This window comes from Somniosus microcephalus, chromosome 7 (genome assembly GCF_052327205.1).
Source record: "Somniosus microcephalus isolate GS21.2 chromosome 7, FLI_Smic_1.0, whole genome shotgun sequence".
In the NCBI taxonomy this organism is placed as follows: Eukaryota; Metazoa; Chordata; class Chondrichthyes; order Squaliformes; family Somniosidae; genus Somniosus; species Somniosus microcephalus.
In genome coordinates, this window is record NC_140993.1 from 218092934 (window position 1) to 218120421 (window position 27488).

The 27488-nt window shown below is 42.8% G+C and overlaps 1 protein-coding gene across 1 annotated transcript; it reads right to left on the reverse strand.

The window, feature by feature from the left end:
* Positions 1 to 514: 514 nt before the first annotated feature.
* On the reverse strand, positions 515 to 27472 carry cndp2 (carnosine dipeptidase 2). Its single transcript, XM_085993417.1, has 11 exons — positions 27353 to 27472; positions 23493 to 23636; positions 23026 to 23188; positions 17434 to 17522; positions 15708 to 15908; positions 14895 to 14979; positions 10749 to 10909; positions 8959 to 9123; positions 5734 to 5875; positions 2682 to 2829; positions 515 to 737 (listed from the first exon to the last, which is right to left on the reverse strand). Exons 1-11 carry the CDS (start codon positions 27410 to 27412, stop codon positions 671 to 673), a joined length of 1425 nt encoding a protein of 474 aa, XP_085849543.1. The 5' UTR covers positions 27413 to 27472; the 3' UTR covers positions 515 to 670.
* Positions 27473 to 27488: the final 16 nt, after the last annotated feature.

Genomic DNA, 27488 nt, shown 5'->3' on the forward strand with positions numbered 1-27488 from the left:
TGATACCAAACTAGATGTGGCAGTGTTATTAAAAAGGAGGTAGCCCAAAACTAACAGAATAAGTTAAAACAATTGAGTAGGTTGAACTGTGACAGATGAAATTCAATGCAAACAAATGCAAAGTATTGCATATAGGAAGGGGGGGGGGGGTGGGAACCTAGACCTAAAATTCAGCTTGTGATTAACCCTTGGTTGCTCTTGTACACTTCATACTCAACTGCATCAGGAAAGCTGTATGGACTAGGAACACTGCAACTGAAGGTATTTTAACAAAAAGCTAAGAGAATTCTATATCTAATGGATCAAAACTTACGTGTTCCTGTTATTTGCAACAGAAATTTCATAACTGGAGGTTTAAGTTTTTAACTGCAGCCATTTGATCACCATTTTACAATGTGGAAGCCAAATTTAACTGGTACAATAATGTCACCAGAATGTTTGAGCAGGACCATTGGTTGTTCAGCACAGGTTCAAAATCTAGTCTTTATTGCTTAATTGTAAGAAACAAAGCCAGTGTCTTTAATATTTAGTTTAATTGCACAGTGATGTACCTACTTCAATAACACATCATCCAGTTCCTAATAATGCAGTATACAATTAAAGGAATCTTGTTGGGTCTACAGTTTTAGAAAAAAATCACTTCAACAATTCTACCAACTCAGAACAGTTGTTACTTCAAAGAAGAAATTTCATGGAAGTAAGCACCAAGCACCTTGATTCCCTGAATGTAGTTGGTCCTGTTGGAGAAACAACAATGATTAAAAAATCCATAAAATTTAAATCTCCTTCATTGCTTCACTCCTCCCTATTTCTATAACCTCCTTCAGCTCGAAAACCACTCCCTGAACTCTGTTCCTCGGACTCTGCCCGTTATGCATGCCCGCTGCCTTCACGCCTCCATTGGTGGCAGTGTCTTCAGTCACCCAGGCCCCACACTAATTCCCTCCTTAAACCCCTCCACCTCTCCACCTCCCTTGCCTCCTTAAAACCCACCACTTTGACCAAGCTTTTGGTCATCATTCCTAATTTGGCTTGGAGTTCATTTTTGAGTACTCCTCTGTCAAGCGCTTTGAGATATTTAGCAAAAGTACTCTATAAATGCAAATTGTTGTTGTATAACTTTCAAAGTATTGCGCCAAATATTAACAGAAGTACTGGAGCAGGTTAAAAAGTCTGAATGGCCACATTAAAATGGATAAGATGCAAATACATACAATAATCCTTTTTATGAAGTTGCATTTTTTTTTAAACATACACTTGGTGCTGGATTGTGATTGGTTACATAGATGCACTTAATTGGGACATTGATGCATTTAAGGGGAAGCTAGATGAGTACATGAGGGAGAAAGGAATAGAGGGATATAGGGCCCTGGAGTATTGTGTACAGTTTTGGTCTCCTTACCTACGGAAGGGTATACTTGCCATAGAGGGAGTGCAACGAAGGTTCACCAGACTGATTCCTGGGATGGGGGGGATTGTCCTATGAGGACAGATTGAGTAGGCTAGGCCTATATTCTCTGGAGTTAAGAATAAGAGGTGATCTCATTGAAACATACAAAATTCTTAGTGCTTGACAGGGTAGATGCAGGGAGGATGTTTCCCCTGGCTGGGGAGTCTTGAACCAGGGGGGGTCACAGTCTCAGAATAAGGGGTCGGCCATTTAGGACTGAGATGAGGAGAAATTTCTTCACTCAGAGGGTGGTGAATCTTTGGAATTCTCTACCCAGAGGGCTGTGGAGGCTCAGTCGTTGAGTATATGCAAGACAGAGATCGATAGATTTTTGAATATTAAGGGAATCAAGGGATATGGGGATAGTGCAGGAAAGTGAAGATGAGTTAGAAGATCAGCCATGATCTTGAATGGCGGAGCAGGCTCGAAGGGCCAAATGGCCTGCTCCTGCTCCCATTTCTTATATTTTTATATTCTTAATGATAGGGTTAGATGAAGAAGGGCGAGAGGAGGCTCGTGGGGAGCATAAACACCAGCATAGACCAGTTGGGCTGAATGGCCTGTTTCTGTGCTGTAAATTGTATGTTACACTTTTATTTTACTGATATATTCCTAGTTTCAGCTGTAAAACACAGGATTCTCATCCTGAGAACACAGATTTCAACCTTTTGTCCAACTGGTGCAATTCTCAGAGTATTTTGGCCATCCCTGCAGAGTGGAACAAAGAGGTTAAAAAAACTCAATAAACAGTAAGCTCCTGAATGAGAATTTATCCCTCAAATGTGGGTAACTGCGTATATCCCCTCATGGGCAGTTTGTTATATAGATCAGGAGAAAAGAGAGAGGGGATTAAGAACATTAAGAGAATGGTGTACCAGTGCATGTTTAAAAGAATAGTGGACTAATGGGGCAATAATAGGAAGTCTAAGATTTGTTTTTTGTGCGAGAGGAGAGATGACAAAAGCAGCTAGGATTCCTGCTCGTTATGCAGGCCTATGTGGACATCATATGAAGGCAGGGTCAGGCTTCGCTTGGTTTCCCTCTTCCAACAGAGGGCAGCAAAACCCATGTCACCACAGTTCAATACAAGTCTGTGCTTTCAGGAGAAACAGGGAGGGCAGGAAGAACCTAAAATTATTTCACAGGAGCATAATGCATGTATTGCCAGGACCACTCAACCAACAAACTCAAGCAGACTCAGGAGGACAAGAACCAGAAAATAGTCTCTTACCGGTTGATTTTCTCATTCTGCGAATGAGCGCCATCATCTGCAGCTCCAATCGGCAGCAACATAACATTTTTCCCTGTGGCTTCCTGGAATGTCAGGGTAACTGGAATGCTTCCACCTTCTCTGGTCATATCTGGTTCAACTCCGAATACTTCACAGGAAGAAAAGTTTGTATATTTTACACTTAAAGCAGGGTTAAAATGAGACACACAAATTGCAGCATCCATTACTCGTGCTCCAATTATCTGTTAGAATTTTGACACGGCAGAGCCTTGCAGAAGATGCTGCCTCATTGCTCAGATCAACACCACCAACCTCAAAGGTCAAATTCAATTTGCGATTTATTTTCTACTCCATTCCTGTATCCTATATTCCTGTGGCTGTGCCTTCTGTTGCCTAGGCCCCAAGCTCTGGAATTCCTTGCCTAAACCTCTCCGCCTCGCTACCGCTTTCCTCCTTTAGGACGCTCCTTAAAACCTAATTCTTTGACCAAGCTTTTGGTCACCTGCCCTAATTGATCCTCATGTGCCTCGGTGTCAAATTTTGTGTCTTAAAATGCTCTTGTGAAGTGCCTTGGGACATTTTACTACATTAAATGCGCTATATAAATACAAGTTGTTGTTGTATCTCTAACAAAAATATGGGATTCTCAATTATCTGTCAAGTCAGTTTCCATTATACAGCCAGGAGTCTCCTCCATTACGGCAGATAACATGAGGTCCACTGTAGCACTACTTACCCTGCAGCACTTGCTTAACAATGGGAACCTGCTGCCTTGTCAGAACTTCAGTTGTGCATCTGCAGTGATTGGTCTTCATCAAGGGTCAATATTACAAATGTGCGCTCCAGAGCGTCACCCACTAGGAGTTCATACCGGGACTTTGGGTGCAGAGTTCAGCGTGCCCTGCAGGGACTTTGGGTGCAGAGTTCAGCGTGCCCTGCAGGGACTTTGGGTGCAGAGTTCAGCGTGCCCTGCAGGGACTTTGGGTGCAGAGTTCAGCAGGCCCTGCAGGGACTTTGGGTGCAGAGTTCAGCAGGCCCTGCAGGGTTTTTGTGGGCTGAAGGTAATTTCTGTACAATTGCTCCCACATAGCCCCTTACATTAAATATAACTAATTTACAGGGATATCCACAATTCTAATTATGGACATCTGGAAGCATCCTGTAGTGATTTAGATCATTCGTGCAGTCAATATCTAGTGCCGCGATTACACTCGTTTTTTTCAGTATTCAAAGACCTCTGACTTACTAGGGTTAGTAGAGTTTAAAGGGAAAAAAATCTTGAGACGCATATAGCATTACACCGTATATTGGGCTAAGTTACATTGAGTTGAGGCAAAACAACTGCAATTTAAAAAACAAGATTTTAGATGTCGAACCGGTTTGACACGCAGGTGGTTCTGACGGCGCTCTGCCGGTTGTACTGCAGCCGTGCGGCCAGCAGGCCAGTCCACCCACATGTACAGCAGGACCTAGCAAGAGGAGAGCGGAGGACGAAGAGCTCGAGCCAGGGAATCTGCGCTCAGCGACTGGCGTGTCTCTCTCTCTCTCTCTCTCCCTTCTCAGCAAGCGGTGGCCTGGGCTCAGTGGCAGCTGCCACAGATGTTCGGGGATGGGGGAGGAAACGAAGGTTCGTGTCGGGACCAGTGCCACCAGTTTGCTCAGCTCGATGCCACCTTCACACAACGCGCATTTTCTTTTTTATTTTAATCCCGGAAGTTATTTATGGCGGACCTTCTGAATCCCTCTACTCCTGGTTGAAAACCCCTATTGTTGCAACAGACATTCTGCATGTCAAGTCTAAAATCCTGAGTGCAGGCACTCTTAGGCTCTTTATCCCTATGGAGTACTACAACAGATTTAATTGATATGGTAACTGTACCATTTTAGAAGTTCAGTTAGTTTCCCTTTCAAGACACTTGTGTTAGTGCCATGGCCCAATGTGTGCAGAGTTGTTATGAAACTCCAGCCATTCACATTGCAGAGGACTTGATATGGTACAAGATACAGGTGGAGAGCAGAATGGTTAGCAACATCTAAATTGACCTTCAAGTTCATTGTAGGCAACACTTTTTTAAATTATTCGTTCATTGGATGTGGGCGTCGCTGGCAAGGCCAGCATTTATTGCCCATCCCCAATTGCCCTGGAGAAGGTGGTGGTGAGCCGCCTTCTTGAACTGCTACAGTCTGTGGTGAAGGTACTCCCACAGTGCTGTTAGGTAGGGAGTTCCAGGATTTTGACCCAGCGACGATGAAGGATCGGCGATATACTTCCAGGGCAGTATGGTGTGTGACTGGAGGTGGTGGTGTTCCCATGTGCCTGCTGCCCTTGTCCCTCTAGGTGGAAGAGGTCGCGGGTTTGGGAGGTGCTGCCAAAGAAGCCTTGGCAAGTTGCTGCAGTGCATCTTGTAGATGGTACACACTGCAGCCACGGTGTGCCGGTGATGGAGGGAACGGATGTTTAAGGTGGTGGCTGGAGTGCCAATCAAGTGGGCTGCTTTGTCCTGGATGAGTGTTGGAGCTGCACTCATCCAGGCAAGTGGAAAGTATTCCATCACACTCCTGACTTGTGCCTTGTAGATGGTGGAAAGGCTTTGGGGGAGTCAGGAGGGGAGACAATCGCTGCAGAATACCCAGCCTCGGACCTGCTCTTGTTGCCACAGTATTTATGTGGCTGGTTCAGTTAAGCTTCTGGTCAATGGTGACCCCCAGGATGTTGATGGTGGGGGATTTGGCGATGGTAATGCCGTTGAATGTCTTGGTTGTGAATTTCAGTAATTAGTGCAATTACAATGCACACAAGCTCCATATGTGCAATAAATATAAAGAAAATATTTCTTAAAAACCACTAATACTGCAACCAGTAACTGCATCATTCAGATCCAAGTTGCCCCAATTGTTAGATCTGCTTTCTCACCACCCCAGGGGGAAAAAAAAAAGCACAGACAAATTAGTACAACTTTAATTACAGGATATGAATGCTTGTGCAGGCATTAGCATTTTATGGTTGCTGTAAATACAGAATAAGTGTTCCAAGTGGATCCTTTCCACTAACCTGTTTTCATTGCATTCCTGCCAGCTATATAGTGGGGATGGTTACAGTCTGACAGCCAAGCCTTTGCACCATGACCCATGTACACCTTCAATGTGTTGGGACTTCCATACTCAGCAAACACTTTTTTGACGTAATCCACAACCTAAATATCAAAAATCAAAGAAAAAGGTGGGCGGGGGCTTGAAAACTGCGATCTCATACAGCGCTATACAGAAAGCATCCAATCCCTCTGTGATTTACAGTCCAAAATGATCGGCAATCGGGTCCTATTTTCTCACTCAGCATGAGATTTAACATATGGACAACACGACTCCCAAAACATATTCCTAAAAACTATTAAGCATTAATCCTTCAGACAATAAAGGTCATTCACCTCACTGCTGTTTGTGTGACCTACCAGTGCATAAAATAGCTTCCTCATTTGCTTACAAAACAACAGTGACTGCAGTATAAAAGTACTTAATTGGCTATAATGTACTTTGGGATGTCCGGAGGATGTGAAAGGTGCTATATTATTACAAGTTCATTCTTTTCAAAAGATACTGGAATAGCAGAGAATTACAAGCAAACTACCTGAAACGTGAAACTTTGTTCAGCCATCTCCACATGACGGAGGTGAATGAAGATGTGTTCTATGTTGATACTACCCATTAGTATGGAGAGAAGACAAAGCATTCATGATCCCAAACAGAATAATAGCTGTGCACATCACAACAGAACTGCAGGATATTGGCTTCTCCAGGTTTTATCCCACAATCAGAAGGTTAAATTACCAACAGCAATCCACCCTTGAGTTACAAATTACTAACAAGGTGCTGAATCGTCACTCTTGCACGTTACAACATCAACTGAATCTTTTGATTGGAGCATTGCTATTCAACCCATTCCCACTTTTAATAGGGACATAGAAACAGGAATAGTCATTCAGCCCATCGAGCGTGTTCTTAAAAATTAATTCTTGGGATATGGGAGTTGCGAGCAAGGCCAACATTTATTGGCCATTCCTGGTTGTCCTATAGAACCACAGTCCGTGTTGTGCTGATACTTCCACAGTGCTGTTAGGGAGGGAGTTCCAGGATTTTGACCCAGCGATGATGAAAGAACGGCGATATATGCCCAAGTCAGGATGGTGTGCGACTTGGAGGGGAACTCGGATGTGATTGTGTTCCCATGTGCCTGCTGCCCTTGTTGCTCCATTCAATTAGAGCTGATCTGTAGCTCAACTCCATATCCCTGGATACCATTACCTAATAAAAATCTATTGATCTCAGTCTTGAAAATTTCAATTGACTCAGCATCATTTTAGGGAGAGTGTTCCAGATTTTCACTACGGTGTGTGTGAAAACATGCTTCTTGATTGCATTTCTAAATGGCCTGGCTCCAATTATAAGTTTATGCCCCCTTGTTTTGGATTCCCCCACCAAAGAACTGTATGCAACCTGTCCTCATAATTTAACTCTAAGCCCTGCCATCATTTAGTGAATCAGCACCTGGTCACTCACCATTAAGAAAATATTCCAATTTGTCTTTCTCGGATCCAAAGTGGATGACCTCACACTTGAATGTCAATTGCCCACTCACTTAGTCTCTCTATGCCCCTTTGTAACTTCTTGTCTTTATCTACACAATGTACTGTGCCTCCTAATTTAGTGCCATCTACAAACTTGGATATACAACTTTCTATTCCATCGTCCATGTCATTAATATACATGGTGAAAAGCTGATGCTCCAGTACATATCCCTGGGAACACCACTTGCTGTATCTCGCCAATCAGAGAACATTCCCTTTATCTCTTAATAATGCATTCTAATTTCAATTTACCAACCAATCCTCATTGTTAATACCATTAGCTTTCTCATGGATTAGTATTTTAGCAAAGTACTAAATCAAAGGTTTCATTTTGCTCAACTTCCATCTATAGCTGGGTCTGGACATGTTTCCTTAGAATTCCAGAAGAATTATTTGAAAGCAAATAATTCTTCAATTTTTTACAAACTGCAGGCTTTTATGCAAAGGATTTAGTAATTATAAGGCATTAAGAAAAAATTATCTGTTACAAATGGTGGCCTTTTAAAATTGTAAATGGACTCTAAACGCTTAAATATTCAACAGGTTCATTCAGCCATAGAACCTTTCACCAATTAAGTCACAGCCGCTGCACCAAATTGTCTTTGAAGCACTAAGCTCAAGCTCTGACTGTAATGAAGAACTCGAAGTCGTATTTTCTTCTTACTATTTGTACTTATCAAAGCGAGGGCTGCCAGTGCTGGGCAATAGAAAGGTGTTCGTCACTCAGTGTCAATTAGAGCAGAGCTCGATCCAGGGTGAAACTCCTGCTCTTAGCTTAAACTTCAGCCTTCCTTCCCCCCGCGAGATTGGAAATTTGTTGTGCAACTTATGCTGCATTCCACCAGGCCGCTCAACCTTGTTTTATGTAGGAGGGAACCTTGATCTGATCAGTCTTGGCTGGTTTTGAACCTGGGTGTCCCAGGTTAAAGGACACATTGCTAACACACTGCAGGCCACCCAGGTCCCAGTAGTACTATGATAACCATGGGTACTAGCAGTTAATTTTACATTGTGATCAAACTGATAGAAATGCTAAAATTACACACTCTTGCATTCATCGTCACGTAACTTAATAAAAAGGAGACCAAATGTATCCCAGCAGTTTAGGAGCTGAAAGCATGTACCACAGCTCCGGCTTAAGATTTTGTGTGAGGGTGTGAGGGTCTCAGCAGCACATACAAGTGAATAAGGGGTCGAAGGACATTGTACGAGATGTATGAGATCTAAGGAGGGTGTGAGAGAGTGTACGATGTCTAAGGAGGTTGTATGAGGGTGTCTGCTCTCAGGTGGACGCAAGAGATCCTACGGCTTTGAAGACGAGCAGGAGAGTTATCCCTGGGGTCCTGGCCAAAAATGTATCCCTTAATCAACATCACTAAAAAAAATTTATCTGGTCATTATCACATTGCTGTTTGTGGGAGCTTGCTGTGCGTAAATTGGCTGCTGCATTTCCTACATTACAACAGTGACTACATTTCAAAAAGTACTTAATTGGCTGTAAAGCGTTTTGGGATCTCCAGTGGTCGGGAAAGGCACTATATAAATGTAAGTCTTTCTTTCTTTGTACGGGATCCAAGGAGGGTGTGTAAGGGGTCTGAGGAGGTTGTGCGAGGGTAAAACAAATGTCTGCTGTCTTTACAGTAAAAGCTCCATACCTGTTTCTGAACCACCTCTGGATCCATGTCAGGCACCAATCGAATAGAAAACTTCCCGATAACTTTCCTAGGAATTACTGTTTTAGCTCCTGAACCAGCAAAAGCCCCTTCGATTCCATGTAAAGATAAGGATGGGTATCTCCATCGGTGCATCAGAATTTGTTCCTGTAAACAAAAATCAAAGAGGTGCTACAGTTTAACTGAAGTGAACTCCAATGCATACAAGATGTTCAACAGACTTAAGAAAAATCACAAACATTGATGTTAATAACTCAGGCATATGAGATTATAAGACATGTTGGTTCTGGATTTCATCTTATCTTGATTTGGTGTCAAGTTGCAAGATCTCATTTCAGGCCAAAGGATTCAAAAAAGCTACTCAAAAGCTTGCAGCAAATCCCAGTGGCTGGAATCAGCTAGTACTGCAAAACTACATTTCAGTATTAATTTTCAACTTTAAAAAAGTTAGAATTTTTTTTGTAGGTTTAGACCGAAAGATGGTAGTCACAGAAAGTGGAATCTTCAACCTCAAACTATTTTCAATAATGTCCAATGTGATTCTAGCAGGAGTTCACACTAACCTCCATGAAAACAATTCAACTTAATTACACATCACTGACATCAATTGTTGGCTAAATATCAGTATCAATTTAAATGCAGTGAATTATTTTTCTATACTTTAAAAAAAAAGTCAACCCTTCCTGAATGTCAAAAGGCAACTATAGGTACTTTTGAGAAAGTTAAGTATCTGGTGTTGCTGCAAGGGGATCACCTTGGCTGCTGTCACCTCAAGCACTGCCTCTCTGCTAATTGCTAAATAAAAATCGACCCCTGTGGTGCAAAAGAGTTGAAAATTAACGGCCAAGGAACAGTGAGGCTATCAATGCTCACTGCTATTAAGGAAGCAGCTTCTAGCATCTGCAGTTAAACTCCTCCACAAGTTTCACTACACCAGTACCTCGTGGAGAGACTCGGCATTCAAACACATGAAGGCTGTGAAGTTGCAGTACTTACCCACTAGCAACCCACTAAACACGCCAGAAAAACTTAGGCCTTGTCCATTCAAGTGTAAGTGAATTTTTTAATGGCGTGATAAGTCTCAATTACTTCCAAACAATCTCTGGCTCTGAATTTAAAAAAAAAAAAAAAAAAAAAAAAAAATTGAGTGCAGAGTCTCATTCCTTCAGATATTTATTGTTGGAGATTTAAAAATATACTTCTTTTAAAAAAAACCTTTTTCTTTGTTTCTTTTAACTCTCTCTCTCTTAATCCCATCTTTTCTTCCCCCCTCTTTATTTTGCTTTCTGGACATGATTTGACATGAGTTAAATATTCAAACTTACACTTGTTGGTTTAGACTCTGCATGCCTCAGGTAGGATTCTTCAATCTGATTGGATGAGGAGACACAGTTGCTTTCCCTGTTCACAGGTCTCAGATCCCCTGTAGGGCACTGCGCTAAAATGGTTCTCTAATACCGCAAGTTCCAACGCAAAAGCTCACGGAAATGATGCGGGCAAGTGTGAGCATAATGATTGGCGAGCACTGTTTATTTGCCACTGACCGTAAAATCTGGGCCTATATGAACTGTATTAATCAGTACAATTATAGGCATGTACAACTGCTTAATCATTGGAGTTTCAGTTCTTTAGATTCCCACACTACAATTTCACATCAAGTGCACTCAGAGAACAAAGACACAATTCAGAAAGCTTGCCAGAAAAAGAACTGTTATACCCACCTTAAAAAAAACTGTCCACAGAAGTGAGAGTTTAATTAAATATAGACGTACCTTAGTGCTGTGCAGCAGCTGACAGGCACCTACATCTTTACAGTATTCTTCAATATCAAACTCTATTTTATCATACAACTTCTTTTCCTCCTCAGTGACTGGTGCCACTGATTCTTCAACACCAGGAATGAGGATCTTTCCCTTTCTGTCCACCAACTTGCCTATTTAAAATGGGATTTTGGTTAGACTGCTGCCAATAAGAACATAAGAAATAGGAGCAGGAGTAGGCATTTGGCCCCTTGAGCCTGCTCTGCTATTCGATAAGATCATGGCTGATCTGATCTTGGCCTCAACACCACTTTCCCACCCGCTCCCCATAACCCTCGACTCCCTTGTAGTTAAAAAATGTCTATCGCAGCCTTGAATATATTCAATGACTGAGCCTCCACAGCTCTCTGGGGTAGAGAATTCCAAAGATTCACAACCCTCAGAAGAAATTCCTCCTCATCTCCGTCTTAAAATGGCGACCCCTCATTCTGAAACTATGCCCCCTAGTTCTAGATTCTCCCAGGAGGGGAAACCTCCTCTCTGCATCTACCCCGTCAAGTCAGAATCTTATATGTTTCAATAAGATCACCTCTCATTCTTCTAAACTCCAATGAGTATAGACCCAACCTGCTCAACCTTTCCTCATAAGACAACCTCTTCATGTCAGGAATTAACCTGGTGAACCTTCTCTGAACTGCCTCCAATGCAAGTATATCCTTCCTTAAATAAGGAGACCAAACCTATACGCAGTACTCCAGGTGTGGTTTCACCAGCACCCTGTACAGTTGTAGCAGGACTTCCCTACTTTTATACTCTACCCCCCTTGCAATAAAGGCCAATGTTCCATTTGCCTTCCTAATTACTTGCTGTACCTGCATGCTAACTTTTTGTGTTTCATAAACGAGGATACCCAGATCCCTCTGTACCGCAGCATTCCGTAGTCTCTCTCCATTTAAATAATAATATTTTGCTTTTCTATTCTTACTACCAAAGTGGATAACCTCACATTTTTCCACATTATACTCCATCTGCCAAATTTTTGCCCACTCACTTAACCTATCTATATCCCTTTGCAGACTCTGGTGTCCTCCTCACAACTTGCTTTCCCACCTATCTTTGTATCGTCAGCAAATTTAGCTACAGTACACTCGGTCCCTTCATCCAAGTCATTAATATAGATTGTAAATAGTTGAGGCCCCAGCACTGATCCCTGTGGCACCACACTAGTTACAGTTTGCCAACCTGAAAATGACCCATTTATCCCGACTCTGTTTTCTGTTAGTTGGCCAATCCTCTATGACATGCCTAAAGGTCCCAATGCCTCTGCATCAACGAATATGTAATCAGCACAACAAAGCAAAGTGAGCAAATGATCTAAAACTGTGTCTGAAGAGACTTAGGAATCTATAACAAAGCTGGTTTGCTCTATAGCAAGTATTTGGAGCACAAGGGAGAATCTACATTACATACACAAAAACATTCTCTTTCCTTGAATGTGTTGCGGTCAATTCATAACAACTTGTATTTATATAGCGCCTTTAACATAGTAAAATGTCCCAAGGCGCTTCACAGGAGTATTATAAGACAAAAAATTTGACACCGAGCCACATAAGGAGAAATTAGGGCAGATGACCAAAAGCTTGGTCAAAGAGGTAGGTTTTAAGGAGCATTTTAAAAAGGAGAAAACAGAGGTGGAGGGGTTTAGGCAGGGAATTCCAGAGCTTAGGGCCTAGGCAGCTGAAGGCACGGCCACCAATGGTTGAGCGATTATAATCAGGGATGCTAAAGAGGGCAGAATTAGAAGAACGCAGATATCTTGGGGGGTTGTGGGGCTGTAGGAGATTACAGAGATAGGCCATGGAGGGATTTGAAAACAAGGATGAGAATTTTGAAATCGAGGCATTGCTTAACCAATAGCTCTAATATATGTCAGTGAGCACAGGGGTGATGGGCGAACGGGACTTGGTGCGAGTTAGGACATGGGCAGCAGAGTTTTGGATGACCTCAAGTTTACGTAGGGTAGAATGAGAGAGGCCAGCCAGGAGTGCATTGGAACAGTCAAGTCTAGAGGCAACAAAGGCATGGATGAGGGTTTCAGCAGCGGATGAGCTGAGGCAGGGCGGAGACGGGCAATGTTACGGAGGTGGAAACACGCGGTCTTTGTTATGCCACGGATGTGTGGTTGGAAGCTCATTTCAGGGTCAAATATGACACCAAGGTTGCAAACAGTCAGGTTCAGCCTCAGACAGAGGGAGTGGGATGGAGTCAGTGGCTAGGGAACGGAGCTTGTGGCGGTTACCGAAAACAATGGCTTCGGTCTTCCCAATATTTAATTGGAGAAAATTTCTGATTATTCCAGAACTGTATGTTGGACAAGCAGTCAGAAATTTAGAGACCGTGGAGGGGGTCGAGAGAAGTGGTGGTGAGGTAGAGTTGGGTGTCGTCAGCGTACATGTGGAAACTGACGCGGTGTTTTCAGATGATGTCGCCAAGGGGGCAACATGTAGATGAGAAATAGAAGGGGACCAAGGATAGATCCTTGAGGGACACCAGAGGCAACGATGCGGGAGCGGGAAGAGAAGCCTGCATGAATGAAAACTTGCAATGTGAAAAATTCCTGGGGTATCTCAGCCCACATACAAACTTCTTTCAGACCCAAGTGATTCATACAGTAAATGTGGGATGTGTGTTTGAGAGTGAAACAGTAAAATGCAAATTTCAGGGTTACTGTTGGCCACTGCACTGTACTAAAGCCCATGCTTCGATCCTAATTCTCTCCAACAGGTGGCAGTCCCGGCAGACCAAGCGCACAATGTGAAAGGTGCCACATCTTCAGGCCCACTTGAGTGGTTGGGTTTGTGAGGGCTCTACAGATTCGCTGCCTTAACTCAGGAGGTTTCGTTAATTTTGCAGAAAAACAACATTTACTTATAACTAACGGCACTTTTATTTCATTTGCCGAGTAGACTGCAGTGAGTTGATGCTTAACATGCTGTCAGTAAAGCACACTTAATAATTCTAATCAAAAGAAAAATGGAGAAAACTCTCTTCTCTGCAGTTATATTTAAATTAAACAATAAAACACCACATGGGGGGAATAATTCAGTATCGCCCCGTTTGGGGCGCCATTATCGGCCGCGTGCAAAGTTTAGTGCCTGGCGCTAATTATCGCCTCCGACAACAAACTTGACTTTTATCGCCCCTGGAGGTGATTGGAGCACTAAATCAGGCGCTTCACACCTGTCTTAAGGCGCAAAGGCCGAGGAGCGAGGCGCTACCTCAGAGCGCTGGCGAAGCAAGAAAGGGCAAATCAAAATAAACCTGCAACGTGCTGCTCAGTACTCAAAACTCCTCCACACAGCGTTGAATCTCTCCATCTCAGAATGCGTGGTGCAAAAATGTCACCAACAAAAAAAGGCAGGAAGCGGTCGCCTTTAAATAGCGCTCCCCTAGTCCCTTTCTGACAGCATAACGCTCCCCTCAACCTGTCGTTGCTAGCGGCAGGGGATAAGGCAGGGGGCGCCACTCAAAATCCGGTCCGAGGCGCTAACGGGGCGTTGCGCATACGACTGACGTCACAATCTGCCGGCGCAGGAGATCGTGGCAGCAGTGTTTAGCGCCACCGCAAAATGTCTAGTTAATTTCACGAGCGGCGCAAACATCACCGCGCCCGGGCACTAGTTGCTTTGCTTCCCATTAGCGCCCTCTTAAGGCGCTAATGGGAGGCGCAAACAACTGAATTTTTCCCCCATGGTGTTGCAACCGTTCCTGTTGCTGCAGACAGTACAGATCTGCTGCCAATGACAGGGAAAAGAGGCCTTGCATGTCAGGTGACCACATCAATTGCTTAAGGGACAGTGTTCTTGGCGTTTCCTCCTCCCCAAACCATGAAATGATGGAAACATCCTATTTGTATGTGGAAACTGAATGAATAAGGACTTTAAAAAATTCGATCTGTTTATATAAACAGAATATACATTAAATGACCAGTGTTTCTTTGGCCCACAGTTGACATAACTCACTATTTTTCCCCATGTTGTGAATCCTTTATTCAACATTTAGAATATATGCTCCCTTTAATTTCAAATTATAAAACTGGATTGATTACTGTAAGCCCACTTATAGTAATTCAGGAGTCAGTAATTCAGAAGCTCTTACCCAGTAAATGAATCAGATCAGTCATCGCTTCATGTACTGTGCCACCAAAGACACCCGAATGCAGATCCTTATCAGAGCATTCAACCTGGACATTGGAACCGTGACATGTTAACACTTCATCTTTACACTGCTCATTTTTATTCCTTACTGCTAGGTCAGTGCAGCAATATCTAATAGAACAGGATTGGGTATTCAGCTCCAATGCAGTACTGCAAGTGCAGGGCATACTAAAGCGATTACATCCAGCGGGGATCTTCCACTAAAGCCTTTACCACACTGATCCAGAATCAAAAAACTTAAGGCAAAATACTGCAGATGCTGGAAATCTGAAATAAAAAGTTCTCTTTGACACCTCTAGGCCCATCTTTTTTTTTTTTATAAACTTGTCCCATTACATCTCCTTTCGCCTTGCACCATCATCCCTTTTGTCATTTAATCTCCCCTGCCTGCCACCCTATCACAGACCTTCCCTTTTGTTCTTTCCTCCCCCACCCTTTCCCCCCTAGCTCTGCACTTGCTTAGAAATTGTTCAACCTCTAACTTCTTCCAGTTCTGACGAAAGGTCATGGATCTGAAACGTTAACTCTGTTTCGCTCTCTCCACAGATGCTGCCTGATAAGTTTTTAAAAACAAAAATGCTTGAAATTAACAAAGGTTCTACTACATATTGAACGTGGAATTTAAACATTGCAGGGATCTATTTGAAGCAGCATTGAATAAATAAGCCCACCTTTAAACAGTTGGAGGATGAAATAAAACTGCTAGGACCATATGTAAAGCAAAAAAGAAAAAAAAAAAAATTGCAAACTATACCTCCATAAAGAAGTAGCAGATGCCTCGGAGACCATACGTTATACATGGCTTTGTCTTGCCAAGCCAGTAATTATCGGAAATACAGACAAAATCCACACCCTTGAAGAAGGTGTCTTTGCGAGCATATACTAGGTCATCAAGGCCTTCTGACCCCGACTCCTCCATTCCTTCGAAGCAGAACTTGATATTAACTGGGACTTCCTACAGAAAGGCCACAAGGAACCAAAGTCACAGTTTTCCAGCATCAGAATTCATTTACACAATGTGGCACTTAAAAACGATTGAATGGAAATGCAAGCCACCAGTAAAACGTCAGCACAGGATTACTTGTTTCTGTACTGCTGTTCCAGTAAATAAGACAAAAATGATTACATTCATAAAACCAAACATGACTAGCCAACCATGCTTAATTAAATATCACAGTATTTTGGATTCACTAATAATAGCATTTAATAGGTAAGATTTATTGATCAGATAAGGTTTATTGACCCATTATATAAATAATAAAACTAGCAAGACCTTTGGTCCCTTATGCACAGCGTGCTGGAGCACTAATACTAGGTACAATAAGGGTACAATTTTCAGACAGCTGCCTTATACTGCTAAAGAAAGCCATCCCCACTCAGATCATTTGTTGTCGATAAGAATCTAAAACATAAGCCTAATAGTGACAGCGACCACCTCATCAATATGGCAGATAGTTCAAAGGAGTTCAAAGGGCTGCATGGCAGGTTTATGGAGCAGGCCTGCATACCGCAGTGGTGGAGTTCTCCAGGATTATCCTCATCGGATTCATCCTGCATTCACAGATATAGTGCCAATCACACCTCAGGCTGAATCCTCTTTAGGAGTTTCCTTCACCTCAGCACTATTTATTTTATTGTCAACCCTGGATTCAAAAAGGGTTGCAGTTCTCAACAAAATTAAGAAGTTTCCCAGCTTCAGCTACTGCTTATATTTGCTATCTGCTCTCATCAGGACAGCATTAAAAATCACCCAGCGTTCCTGCTCAAGGGGCTCCCTACTGGAAAGCATAGGCACACTGGCTGAGGCAGGATTAGACTCAGTTGTGATCCCCTAAAGCTGGAATAGCAAGTCCTTCTCTTGAAACTCACATAAGGAAGTCCTGTGAAACTGTACCCCAGCAGGATTCAGGAAGGGAAGAAAATCGAAGGAGGTGGGGAAAGGGGAGGGGAAAAGAGAGTTGCGTTGTTTGCACTCTGAATCCAAGAGCTGAACAAACATTTCAAATCTTTGAACCAGAAGGGATTATTTCTGTACTTCAGAAAGTTTCCCCTGACCAACAATGAGCAAGATTTAGTTAACTCTGTCTACTTGTGCCCCATCTTAATCCATAAAATATTTAAACAGCTGAAGCCTTTGCTCTAACTAATTTTGATCTGGTAAACTCTCAGAAATGCAGCGTTTACAGCATCAAACCATTCGTGAAAGGGACACTTTTTCTGTAATGAAGTGTTGACTCCGAACGCTCCTTTGAGAGAACTCATAGTACAACACGTATCCACGCAGCAATCATGATGTCAAAGACCTCACTGGGTCTTGCTGAGTCATTACATTTTGCACCAATTTCTGGAGGGTTAGGTTCAGCTATTGGCAAGGTCAGGCTGTTGTAAGCATATATCTTTGAACTGTTCTTTGCCTTCCAACAGAGGTAATGAGTTACAGCACAGATCAAAAACCAAGCACCAATGATAAACTTTATTACCTGCTTCAGTTTCTGAAGAGCTTCAATACAGTTCAGCCATGCCAGCACTGGTCCTTTGTCATCAGTGGAACCTCTCCCGTATAGCTTTCCTATAAAAGTTCCAAACATTAGAATTCTTTTTATGGGTCCGGGGTGGGGTGGGGGGGGTCACTGCAAGAACAAGTAATACAATAGAAAACACTGGTCTCATCAGTACCCTCATTTTTGAAATAAAAAAAAAAATCAGAAAATGCTGGAAACACTCAGCAGGTCAGGGGGCATTCCGTGGAGAGAGAAACAGAGTTAACGTTTCAGGTCGATGACCTTTCATCAGTTCTGGCGAAGGGTCCTCGACCTGAAACGTTAACTCCGTTTTTCTCTCTCCACAGATGCTGCCTAACCTGCTGAGTGTTTCCAGCATTTTAGGTTTTATTTCAGATTTCCAGCATCCGCAGTATTTTACTTTTGCCCTCATTTTGAAATACTCAAATGCTTCAGAAAAATTACAACCTACATCCATTGATTTTTCATGTCTTTTTGTCGAAACAATGAGTCCTCATGATTACAAAACAAAAAAAGTTAGAAGAGAACTGCACGGTAAAAATTACTGCGTAATGCAGTCTTAAGATAACCTATTATGAAGAAACTGCCATAAATACTATCAACTGGTCTAACATTTAGAGACCCTCTGATTAAAAACTGTTCACCTACACCACTGTTGCAGCAACCTTATTGCAACTGTGCAAATATGCTTAGAATGAAGAGAGAAGGGACAAGGTGTGAAGAGAGACAGGAAAAAAAACACACGGAATACTGGTGGAAGATTGCCCATGGTTTGTATATAGCCTGAGGAAACGGGGGGGGGGGGGGGGGGGGGGGGGGGTGGTGGAGAAAAAGAGAAAGAGGAATTTTCCCTAAAAATAAAAACCTAAGGAAGATTAATTTTTATTAACAAGTTATTTAAGTGAGTACAACTAGCAACTGACACTAAATGCTTTCTCCTCAAAACTCACATACAGAAATAGTGCTTTATTGATATTTGCAAGTGTCAGAAGCAATTGTTCCCACAGTCTGCTCCAATCCAGGACATTTCATCAGGCCTCCCACCTCACAAACAATCAACAGGTAGAAAATATGTTAAATCAATTCCTGCATCAATAATGAATGTTTCCAAGTTAGGTTAATCTTGTCCAACTGAATTCTGCAACATCGGAAGACAGCATAAGTGAGCGTCATGGATATCAGTCACCAGAACCAAATGCTCAACACAAATCTTGAACTCAAGGAGCTAGCAAATGGAGGCCAAGGATTGAAACTGAAGTTAGGTTGCTCCTATTGGCCAAAGACTGTGCGCTGGAATACTCAAACAGAACTTCAAAAACATATTGTGGGATTGGGTAGAACAGGTGGAGAAGGGCAAATAACAGACAGTCTTATAAAAAGGAACCAAAAAAACACCATATACACAATAAAAGACAACTACTGGCAAATTATTAAACAGAATGATTCAGGAAATCTGGTGCAATGAAGCTATAGAGAATGAGGAAAAAGAGAAGGGCCAGAATGAAGTCCTTATATACAAATTACATAGAATTTACAGCACAGAAACAGGCCATTCGGCCCAACTGGTTTATACTCCACACGAGCCCCCTCCATTCAGCCCAACTGGTTTATACTCCACACGAGCCCCCTCCCACGAGCCCCCTCCCACCTTATCATCATATCTTTCTATTCCTTTCTCTCTCATGCAATGATCATCTATGAGCGACAGAAAGACATTGCAAAAGGACTCAGGAAGAGCAGCATTCCCAAAAATCATTTCCCTTCATTGAAATAACAAATTATCCCACTTTTACACAGAGCTTGATAGAAAATGAATTAATTTAAATTTTGTTACTAAAATAAACACAGGAATCTTATTGAACCCTAATTTGTTATTACATCCTCATCTTCTTGTTTCAGTTTCTCAAAGTCAGGCTTTTTATTCTCAGTAAACTTACACTCAGTGTGCAGTGGGAAGCACATGACTTTCTGCACACAGCCATTTGCAACCTTATGACCCCGGACAGCTGCTGCGCTCATTCACGCCAGAAATTATTTTGTTCAAGTAATACTGGTGTTAACACACAGCTTTGAGACAGCGATCAGCATGTGACACGAGTGTACTAGTGCATTAAGGAGTATCGAAGGTATGGTCACGTCCACATTTCCACAGACTAGCCCCTGATCTCAGGTTGAAACTTTGCTTTCTAAAGGAGGGCAAGCTGACCCTCTTTACTCTGACAAACCTTCTTACAGCTAGCTTGAGAGCAGCATTGGCAGAGACCAGGAATAGTTGCAAGCTGGACAAGCAAGGAAGTGTAATTTTTAACTTGAGAGTCTCCCCCTCTAAATAATACACTAAGGAAAGTTCTGGTATTCCCACTGTCCCTTCTCATTTGTGTGAAGTACCCAATTACAAAGAACCGTTTCATGTTTGTTGCCCGCAGTGCAATTTATTCTAGCTGTATAGTCAATTAATTGAGTCAAGAACACAGCACAGGGTTAGAAACAAACATCATGAAGTAATCAGTAGAAATCAATTTTACAATACGTTACTGGTGTAGTCATTAGGGGAATTGCGCAGATAACTCAATGGCGTTATCTGCTGCGGTCCACATATCAAGCACAGCTATTCAGATTTATTCTGCAAACTCTGCTCATTGGTGAGACACTGATTTGTGACCTCTGTTCAGCTTTTAAAAGGGAAAAAAAGGTCATTTTGCTCTCAATGTCACTCTCACCAACTCTTCCAGTACATTTTTAAAAAAAGTGTTCATGGGATGTGGGCATCGCTGGCAAGGCCAGCCTTTATTGCTCAACTCTAATTGCCCTTGAGAAGGTGGTGGTGAGCCACATTCTTGAACCACAGAGGGCAGTTAAGAGTCAACCACATTGCTGTGGATCTGGCGTCATAGGCCAGACCAGGTAAGGACGGCAGATTTCCTTCCCTAAAGGACATTAGTGAACCAGATAGTTTTTACGACAATCCGGTAGTTTCAAGGTCACCATTACTGATACTAGCTTTTTATTCCAGATTTATTTAATTAACTGAATTTAAATTCCCCAGCTGCCATAGATTTGAACTCACGTCTCCAGATTATTAGTCCAGGCCTCTGGATTACTAGTCCAGTAACATAACCACTATGCTACTGTTCCTCTCAAAGGCCATGCAAGACAAAATATGCAAGTACTGTAGTATGGCAATTCTTTGTAACCATCGTTTGATACCTTAAAATGAAATATCAAAATCCCAATTTTAATTACTTCTGACTTCTAGTCCAAGCAAAGGTCCATAAATATCCCCAATGAGCACATTTCCTGGCCGGAAGGGGCAGAGCACACCATTTGGCACGTGACTTACAGCAAGGAGTAAACTCCATTTTATCAGAAGTTGGAATGGAAATCTGAATATCCCTTAATAGGTGACCGGTCTCCTCTATCCAGGATGAGCTGTACCAAATATTGCAGGGAAACCTCCTAACTGCACTGCTCCAATGTCCTGCCCGGACCAATGCAGCCAAGACAGCTGCCTCCAAGGTCAGGAATCAGGAGGCGGCAGAGGCCATTTAGGATCATCCTAGATGGCTTGTACTGCACATCTGGTTTAAGTTTAAATGTTGTACGTTGGAAGTTCACAGAACACATTACACAAAATCAAACAGAGATAGCACATATTTTAGTCTTGAAGATAGAAAAGCACAGAGTGCAGCGCACCAGTGAAAACTGTGTTGATGGGACGAATGTGGGCAGAAAGCAAAAATCAGGGACAGGTCCTGGAAATATGAAACAGAAACTTCTGGAAACTCTCAGCAGTCCGGCAGCATTTGTGGAAAGAACAGACAAATTAAGATTTGGGTGCGTACCCTTCTTCAAAACTGAAAAATAAGAAATGGGCAGGTGTATGAATATAATCAAAAAAGGGGGTGAAAATAGATATGAAAAATAAGACTGTGGGCAGAGAAGGCTCAGAAAATCCATGTATAGGAAACAGGGATAAGGTTGGGTGACTAGTGAGTTTTCAGATCTGTGCAGAGACTCATTCTTTGGCAATTCACTGATTTTCTTTTTTAAGTAACCACAACGCACCAATGACAAATCTTCACATGATTTTTTGAATGTTTTCAATTGCAGATGACTTCACATTTTTCTTGCTCGTGTTTTTAAACTGCTGATAGTTTAACAAAAACATAATTGCTCAGAACAGGATCTGGCTACCATGCATTAGGTCACAAAATAATAAAGGAAGTGGGCTTCTAGTATTAAATAGTAAAACACATTTTCTCAGATCAAAATCTAATGTCAAAATCACTGTCTCAAGGCAACTGGGGCAATTAATATTGTTGCATATGATTAAACAATACATCTTCAGATTAAGATTTAACCTCTACTGAAAGAGTGAGCAGAATTCTATAAACGACCAATTGTCACATATAATTTCATTTCGTTATTCTTTCATGACTATGGGAGGGAGAGAAGGGTACAGTAGCCCAGTGGGATGGTACTGGACTAAAAACCTAGAAGTCAGGAGTGCAAATCCCACCATGACAAGTTGTAAAACTGAATGCAATAAAATTTAGTAATTTGTGGGGTAGTCCACAAAAGATGCAAAACTCCAACTGGTTTCACTAATTTACTTCAAAGTACCCAACACATGACTCCAGTCCCACACTATGGTTGATTTTTAGTGCCGCAGGAGATAGTGCAGTACTTACTGTCCGCCAGTGTCACGCACATTCCAAGAACAAATTAAAAAAAAAAAAAACTTGCATTGATATAGGGCTTTGGGATGTGTCCCAAAGTGCTTTATAACCAATGAATTACTTTTAAAGTGTAGTCACTGTTGTTTCATAGGCAAACACTACAGCCAATTTGCATACAGCATGGGCCCACAAATAGCAAGGAGATCGATGAGCAGATATAATTGTTTTTTGGTGATGTTGGTTGAGGGATAAATGTTGGCCAGGACACCGGGAGAACTCCTCCACTCTTCGAATAGTACCATGGGATCGTTTACATTCACCTGAGAGAGCAGACGGGGCTTCAGTTAAATTGAAGGACAGCACCTCTGAATGCAGCACTCCCTCCATGCGGCACTGAAGTGTTAGCCCAGGTTATGTGCTCAAGTCTCTTGAGTGGGGTCTATACTCAGCAGTGAGTGTTACCAACAGAGCAAAGATGAGGAGTACCAACAAATTTTAAAAAGAAATGTTGACTATAATTGGACAATATTTTGACATCCTGTAGGAATAGTCAAAATAATTCTTCCCCATCACACTTCTCCTGAAATGCCATTTCCTGTTGGAGAACAGTTTGAAGGGTTGTGCTTTCCATGAAATGCATTGCATTTGTATTGGTCAAACAGGAACCGTGGAAATTTGAGCAGTTGACCAATTTGTTTTTGGAATTTCAAAGTTTTCCAACCGGACTGGCAAAGTTCATGGTCCAGAGATGACATGGAAGACTAGAGACCAAGTGATCAAACCAGGATTGCAGTCAGTGAAATCAGGACCACAACTCAGGCCAGAAATGGAATTCTAGCAACTGCAATAACAAAAAAAAAATCCTTCTTACCGTCTTTCTCTATCAACGTGAAGGGCTCAGTGTCCCATCCATCCTCAATTTGGGCAGGCTGAACATCCAGATGCCCATAGATGCATACAGTCTTCTTTCCTGGGTCATTGCCGAGTGTGGCCAATAGGATTGGAGGAAGAGGAATCTTTGTTCCATCAGGAAGCTAATTTAAAATAAAAAGTACATTGCAAACAATAAAATGTAAGATCAATGGCAGATTGTAAAACTTTACAGCGGAGAGAGATAGAGAGGTGTATATAATTTCAGATGTACAATTCTAAAGAGCTGGTTACATGAAATAAACCATTCATCTGTCAGAAGGTGAGAGTGGGCTGACAGCACCTAGGGAACCATACTCCAAGATTCAACACTTGGAGGAGAAGAGAGAAAAATGAAAGAACATTTGGAAGAGACATCATCAAAAGCCTGAAGGATGTTCCAAACACATAGGTTCTATTGGTTCTCACCATTTGTTGACCTATATCGGCCAGTTCCACTGATCCGCCCAGTCGCTCCACCTCTTTGGCCACAAACTCCACCATCCTTTTGGTTTCGTCTCTCTTCTCTGGCAATGCGGACACACTCTGAATTGCCACCCATTCTGCGAGACGCTAGTGAAACAAGACAGCTCAGTAAGGGAACTTCAAACGATACCTTCACCGTCTGTGATTTGCCCCACAGATTAAGTAAACAGTGAATTGCTCTTCAACTGAGATTAGAGAGGTCACAAGAGAATCATAGATAACTTGCAATTAAGTGGCAGATTAGGTGCCAAACCAGAAGCAAACAGCTCAAGTGACCAAGGTAACTGGTTTACAGTTTTTACAGAAAGACAGGAAAGATAAAAGAATATGATCCCAGAATCCCATGTATTAAAAGTAAAAGTCTGACTGGCAACCATTGGGGGGAAACGAATCGACATCAGGAGCCTCAGACAACATTACAGAACCACTTCTTTAAACTGTCACGTCACACCGGGGGGGGGGGGGTAAATTGCTGAACTATGGATAAAACAAAATATACATTGACTTTATAGAGTCATAGGGTCAGATTGTGTGAGTCGGGCTTTTAGGCGTGCGGGGGTGAAAAATCCCGAATTCGGGGGTCCCGACACCATCCTGCCCAAAACCCGCCTCCACGCAAGTTTCAAGGGAGGCAGGTGCCCGCCCCGCACTGGGACCTGCCGACCCGAGGCGGGAAGGGATTAGTGCCAATTAACAGGTAGTTTTTAGCCTAATCCCTATTTTGAGGGGTGTCGTGTGGGATTCCAGATGGCTTCAAACCACGCCAGGTTAGAGCAGGTGGGCCGTCGGGTTGAAGGACTTGGAGGGAATCGCAATGTCTGTGTTCAGGTGAGTGATGGGTGCATGAGTGCAAAGGTAAGTGTGTTTGGTGTGTCTAAAGTGTGTAAAGAAGTTTAAATTACTGTACTTACCTTAACAGCCTTTCTTCCTCGAGGCGTCGGGAGTCCATCGCTCAGCTGGCACTGAAAGCTGAATGGCTGCGATCTGTCAAAAGTGACAGCCTTCAGCTTTCAGTGCCGGTGACAGTTCTAACTGAGTCTGCATAGAAGGACTCATGTTAGAAGTCAGACTGTCAGTGTTTGACAGCTTCAAACAGCTGTGAAACACTGATATTTCATCTGTCAAAAACTCTTAGATGAAATTTCAGTCTGTGATGTCACCTGTTGCCGGGTGGCCCTTAATTGGCCTGCTGAGCCCGCTGGGCAGGCTCAACAAGTTGTAGTCCCGCCTCCTTCCCGACTGCTGAATGACAATCCAGCCCATAGAGTTATACAGCACAGAAAGAGGTCCTTTGGCCCATCGTGTCCGCACCGGCCATCAAGCCCTGTCTATTCTAATCCCATTTTCCAGCACTTGGTCCGTAGCCTTGCATGCTATGGCGTTTCAAGTGCTCATCTAAATCTGTATGGAAATAGTTCTGAGCTTGTTTTTTTTTTTTAAAAAAAGCTTGAAGCTGGATTTGATCCGAGAGTTGATTTCAAGGAAGGATCCGACTGAATTTTTCAGTGCCGGAGTCTACGATGGTGTACGCCATCATATCCCCTCCTCTACTCCCTCTTCACCCTCGTTGTTGGCGATCTGGCCTACTACCGTGGTGTCATCCAACACCATCATCAAGTTTGCGGATGACACCACGGTAGTAGGTCAGATCACCAACAACGGTGAGTCAGCCTACAGGGAGGAGGTCCAGCATCTCGTGAAGTGGTGCGCCGATAACAACCTGGCCCTTAACAGCAAGAAAACAAAAGAAATCATTGTGGAATTCAGGAAGTCCAAAGGCGGAAGTCACACCCCCATCCACATCAATGGGGCTGTGGTGGAAAGGGTGGACAGGCTTTAAGTTCCTCGAAGACCTCTCCTGGTCCCTCAACACCTCCTCTCTGGTGAAGAAGGCCCAGCAGCGCCTATATTTCCTAAGGAGGCTGAAGGGATGTAATGTCACCCCTGATCCTCTAACTTTTACCGCTGCACTATAGAGAGCGTCCTGACAAACTATATCACAGTATGGTATGGCAGCTGTAGCTACTATGACCGGAAAGCCCTGCAGCGGGTAGTCAAAACTGCCCAACGCATTACCGGCACCCGGCTACCGACCATAGAGCACATATACCAGAAACGCTGTCTACGGCAGTCACGGTCCATCATCAAAGGCCCTACCCACCCCAGCCACAGTCTGTTCGCCCTCCTGCCATCTGGGAGACGCTACAGATGCATTCGCACCCGTACGACCAGATTTAGGAACAGCTTCTTTCCCAGGGCTGTCATCCTACTGAACTCCACAAATAAACTCTAAAGCCTGCACATCTGCCAATGCACTTTATTATGGTTATGTTATGTTAATATACTACAAGCCAAATGTATGTTGAATGTTTAAATGTCTTAATCCAAATGTACACTCTCGGGAGCCGCAAGCCTACATTTCGTGGTACTGCACTTGTGCACTAACAATGACAATAAAAGTTGATTTGATTTGAAATGCCCCGCAAGTTCTGGATGCACATGTGCACGATCTGTCAAGGTATGTCTTGGCAGATCATCCGAACCACCTGAAAACTGAGTATTGCTGGCGCAGAGTTGCGCTATTTGCCCAGCGACTGGCCAGCAATTGGCCATGTAAGTCTTACGGTTGATGCGCAAGGGGATATCAAAGCCTTAAGTTAAACATCTTTATATCCTAAATTATGCACACACTTTATTAAATGAGTTTATGCAAGTATTGGCCCTGATTACAGTCTTAATGATGTTTAAAATTATCAAAAGATTACATTTTGAGAGGTTGGTGCAATGAAGGAACTTTGAATAAAATTACAATTCTGTACATTGCATAATTTTTACATTTGGGGATTCCATTGCATCTCATTAGAGGATTCCCTTTGTAAATGACTGCAATGGAATGCTCCTTCGTCATTGGAGGACCGGGCCCACGTGATCCCAGGTACGCTTCCGAACCACCTGCATCCCTGGGATCTGTGGGCCATTATGCTGCCCTCCGCCTCAAGGCCCAAGACCGTAACTCTTCACAGCCTGGGCGCCAGCAGGTAATTTCGGAAATGTTTCATGGGTCAGAGGCGTACTCCGGAGGTACGCCTCCAACCGCAATTTCTAGGCCCATATCTCTGGAGTTTTGATTTAATTGAAAACAGTGAAATTTAACATCCAAAACATGGGCTCAGGTGTGACGATTACCTGCCTTAAGGGCTGGCTGCCAATTCAGACACTAGCCAGTATAGCCTGGCAGCAGAGGCAAAGCCAAATCTTCTCTCCACCCCACCTTCCTGCCCCCAATCGCAGACACTGAATCGCGCACTGCTGCATTCAGTCAGTGCGCTGCCCATCACAGATGATCTTCTAATTTAAAAGAAACATTGGACGGATGAACTACATACAGCACAAGTGCCAGGAAGTTTATTTAAAATGAGACTATTGTTGTTGTGGAACGGTCTGATTCTGAATCATGGTAATCTGCCATATGGAAGCACTGAGCCCAGATTACAGCTACTGACAACAATGTAACTGTGACACAGAAACAAACTCCTGAAAAAGCACAAGGATTTCTCCATCAACCTGCAGAAACATCAGACACTCCTGGTCAGGTCACTCCTGGCAATGCCACATGATCAGCAGAGCAAACTTCCATCTCTTTCCCCGCCAGCTTCCTCTTTTTCCCCAGATTATTCATTCACTTTGCGATTTTCTTTTTTAATAAAAATTGCTTGTAGGAGAGCAACAAAAAAAGCCAAGTACTACTTAAGCTGTAGAGAACGGATTAACAGCTACAAAGAGCAGTAACAGTAAACACTTACTTTGATGTACAACTCTTGATTGTCATCGATGTACTTGAAAAGTTTGGGGAGGTACGACATCGCTCTGGTGAGCAGAGTGCAGTTCTGAAAGGACAAAGAATTATGCTGAGTAACAGCAACTCAACTTCCTGTTTTT

Coding starts and splice junctions, on each gene's coding strand:
- cndp2 (XM_085993417.1), bottom strand. CDS start 27,412: ATGTCGTACCTCCCCAAACTTTTCAAGTACATCGATGACAATCAAGAG. Junction 15,909..17,433: donor CTCTTCAGAAACTGAAGCAG/GTAATAAAGTTT, acceptor GCCTTTCTGTAG/GAAGTCCCAGTTAATATCAA. Junction 5,876..8,958: donor CAGAGGTGGTTCAGAAACAG/GTATGGAGCTTT, acceptor TTTGATATTTAG/GTTGTGGATTACGTCAAAAA.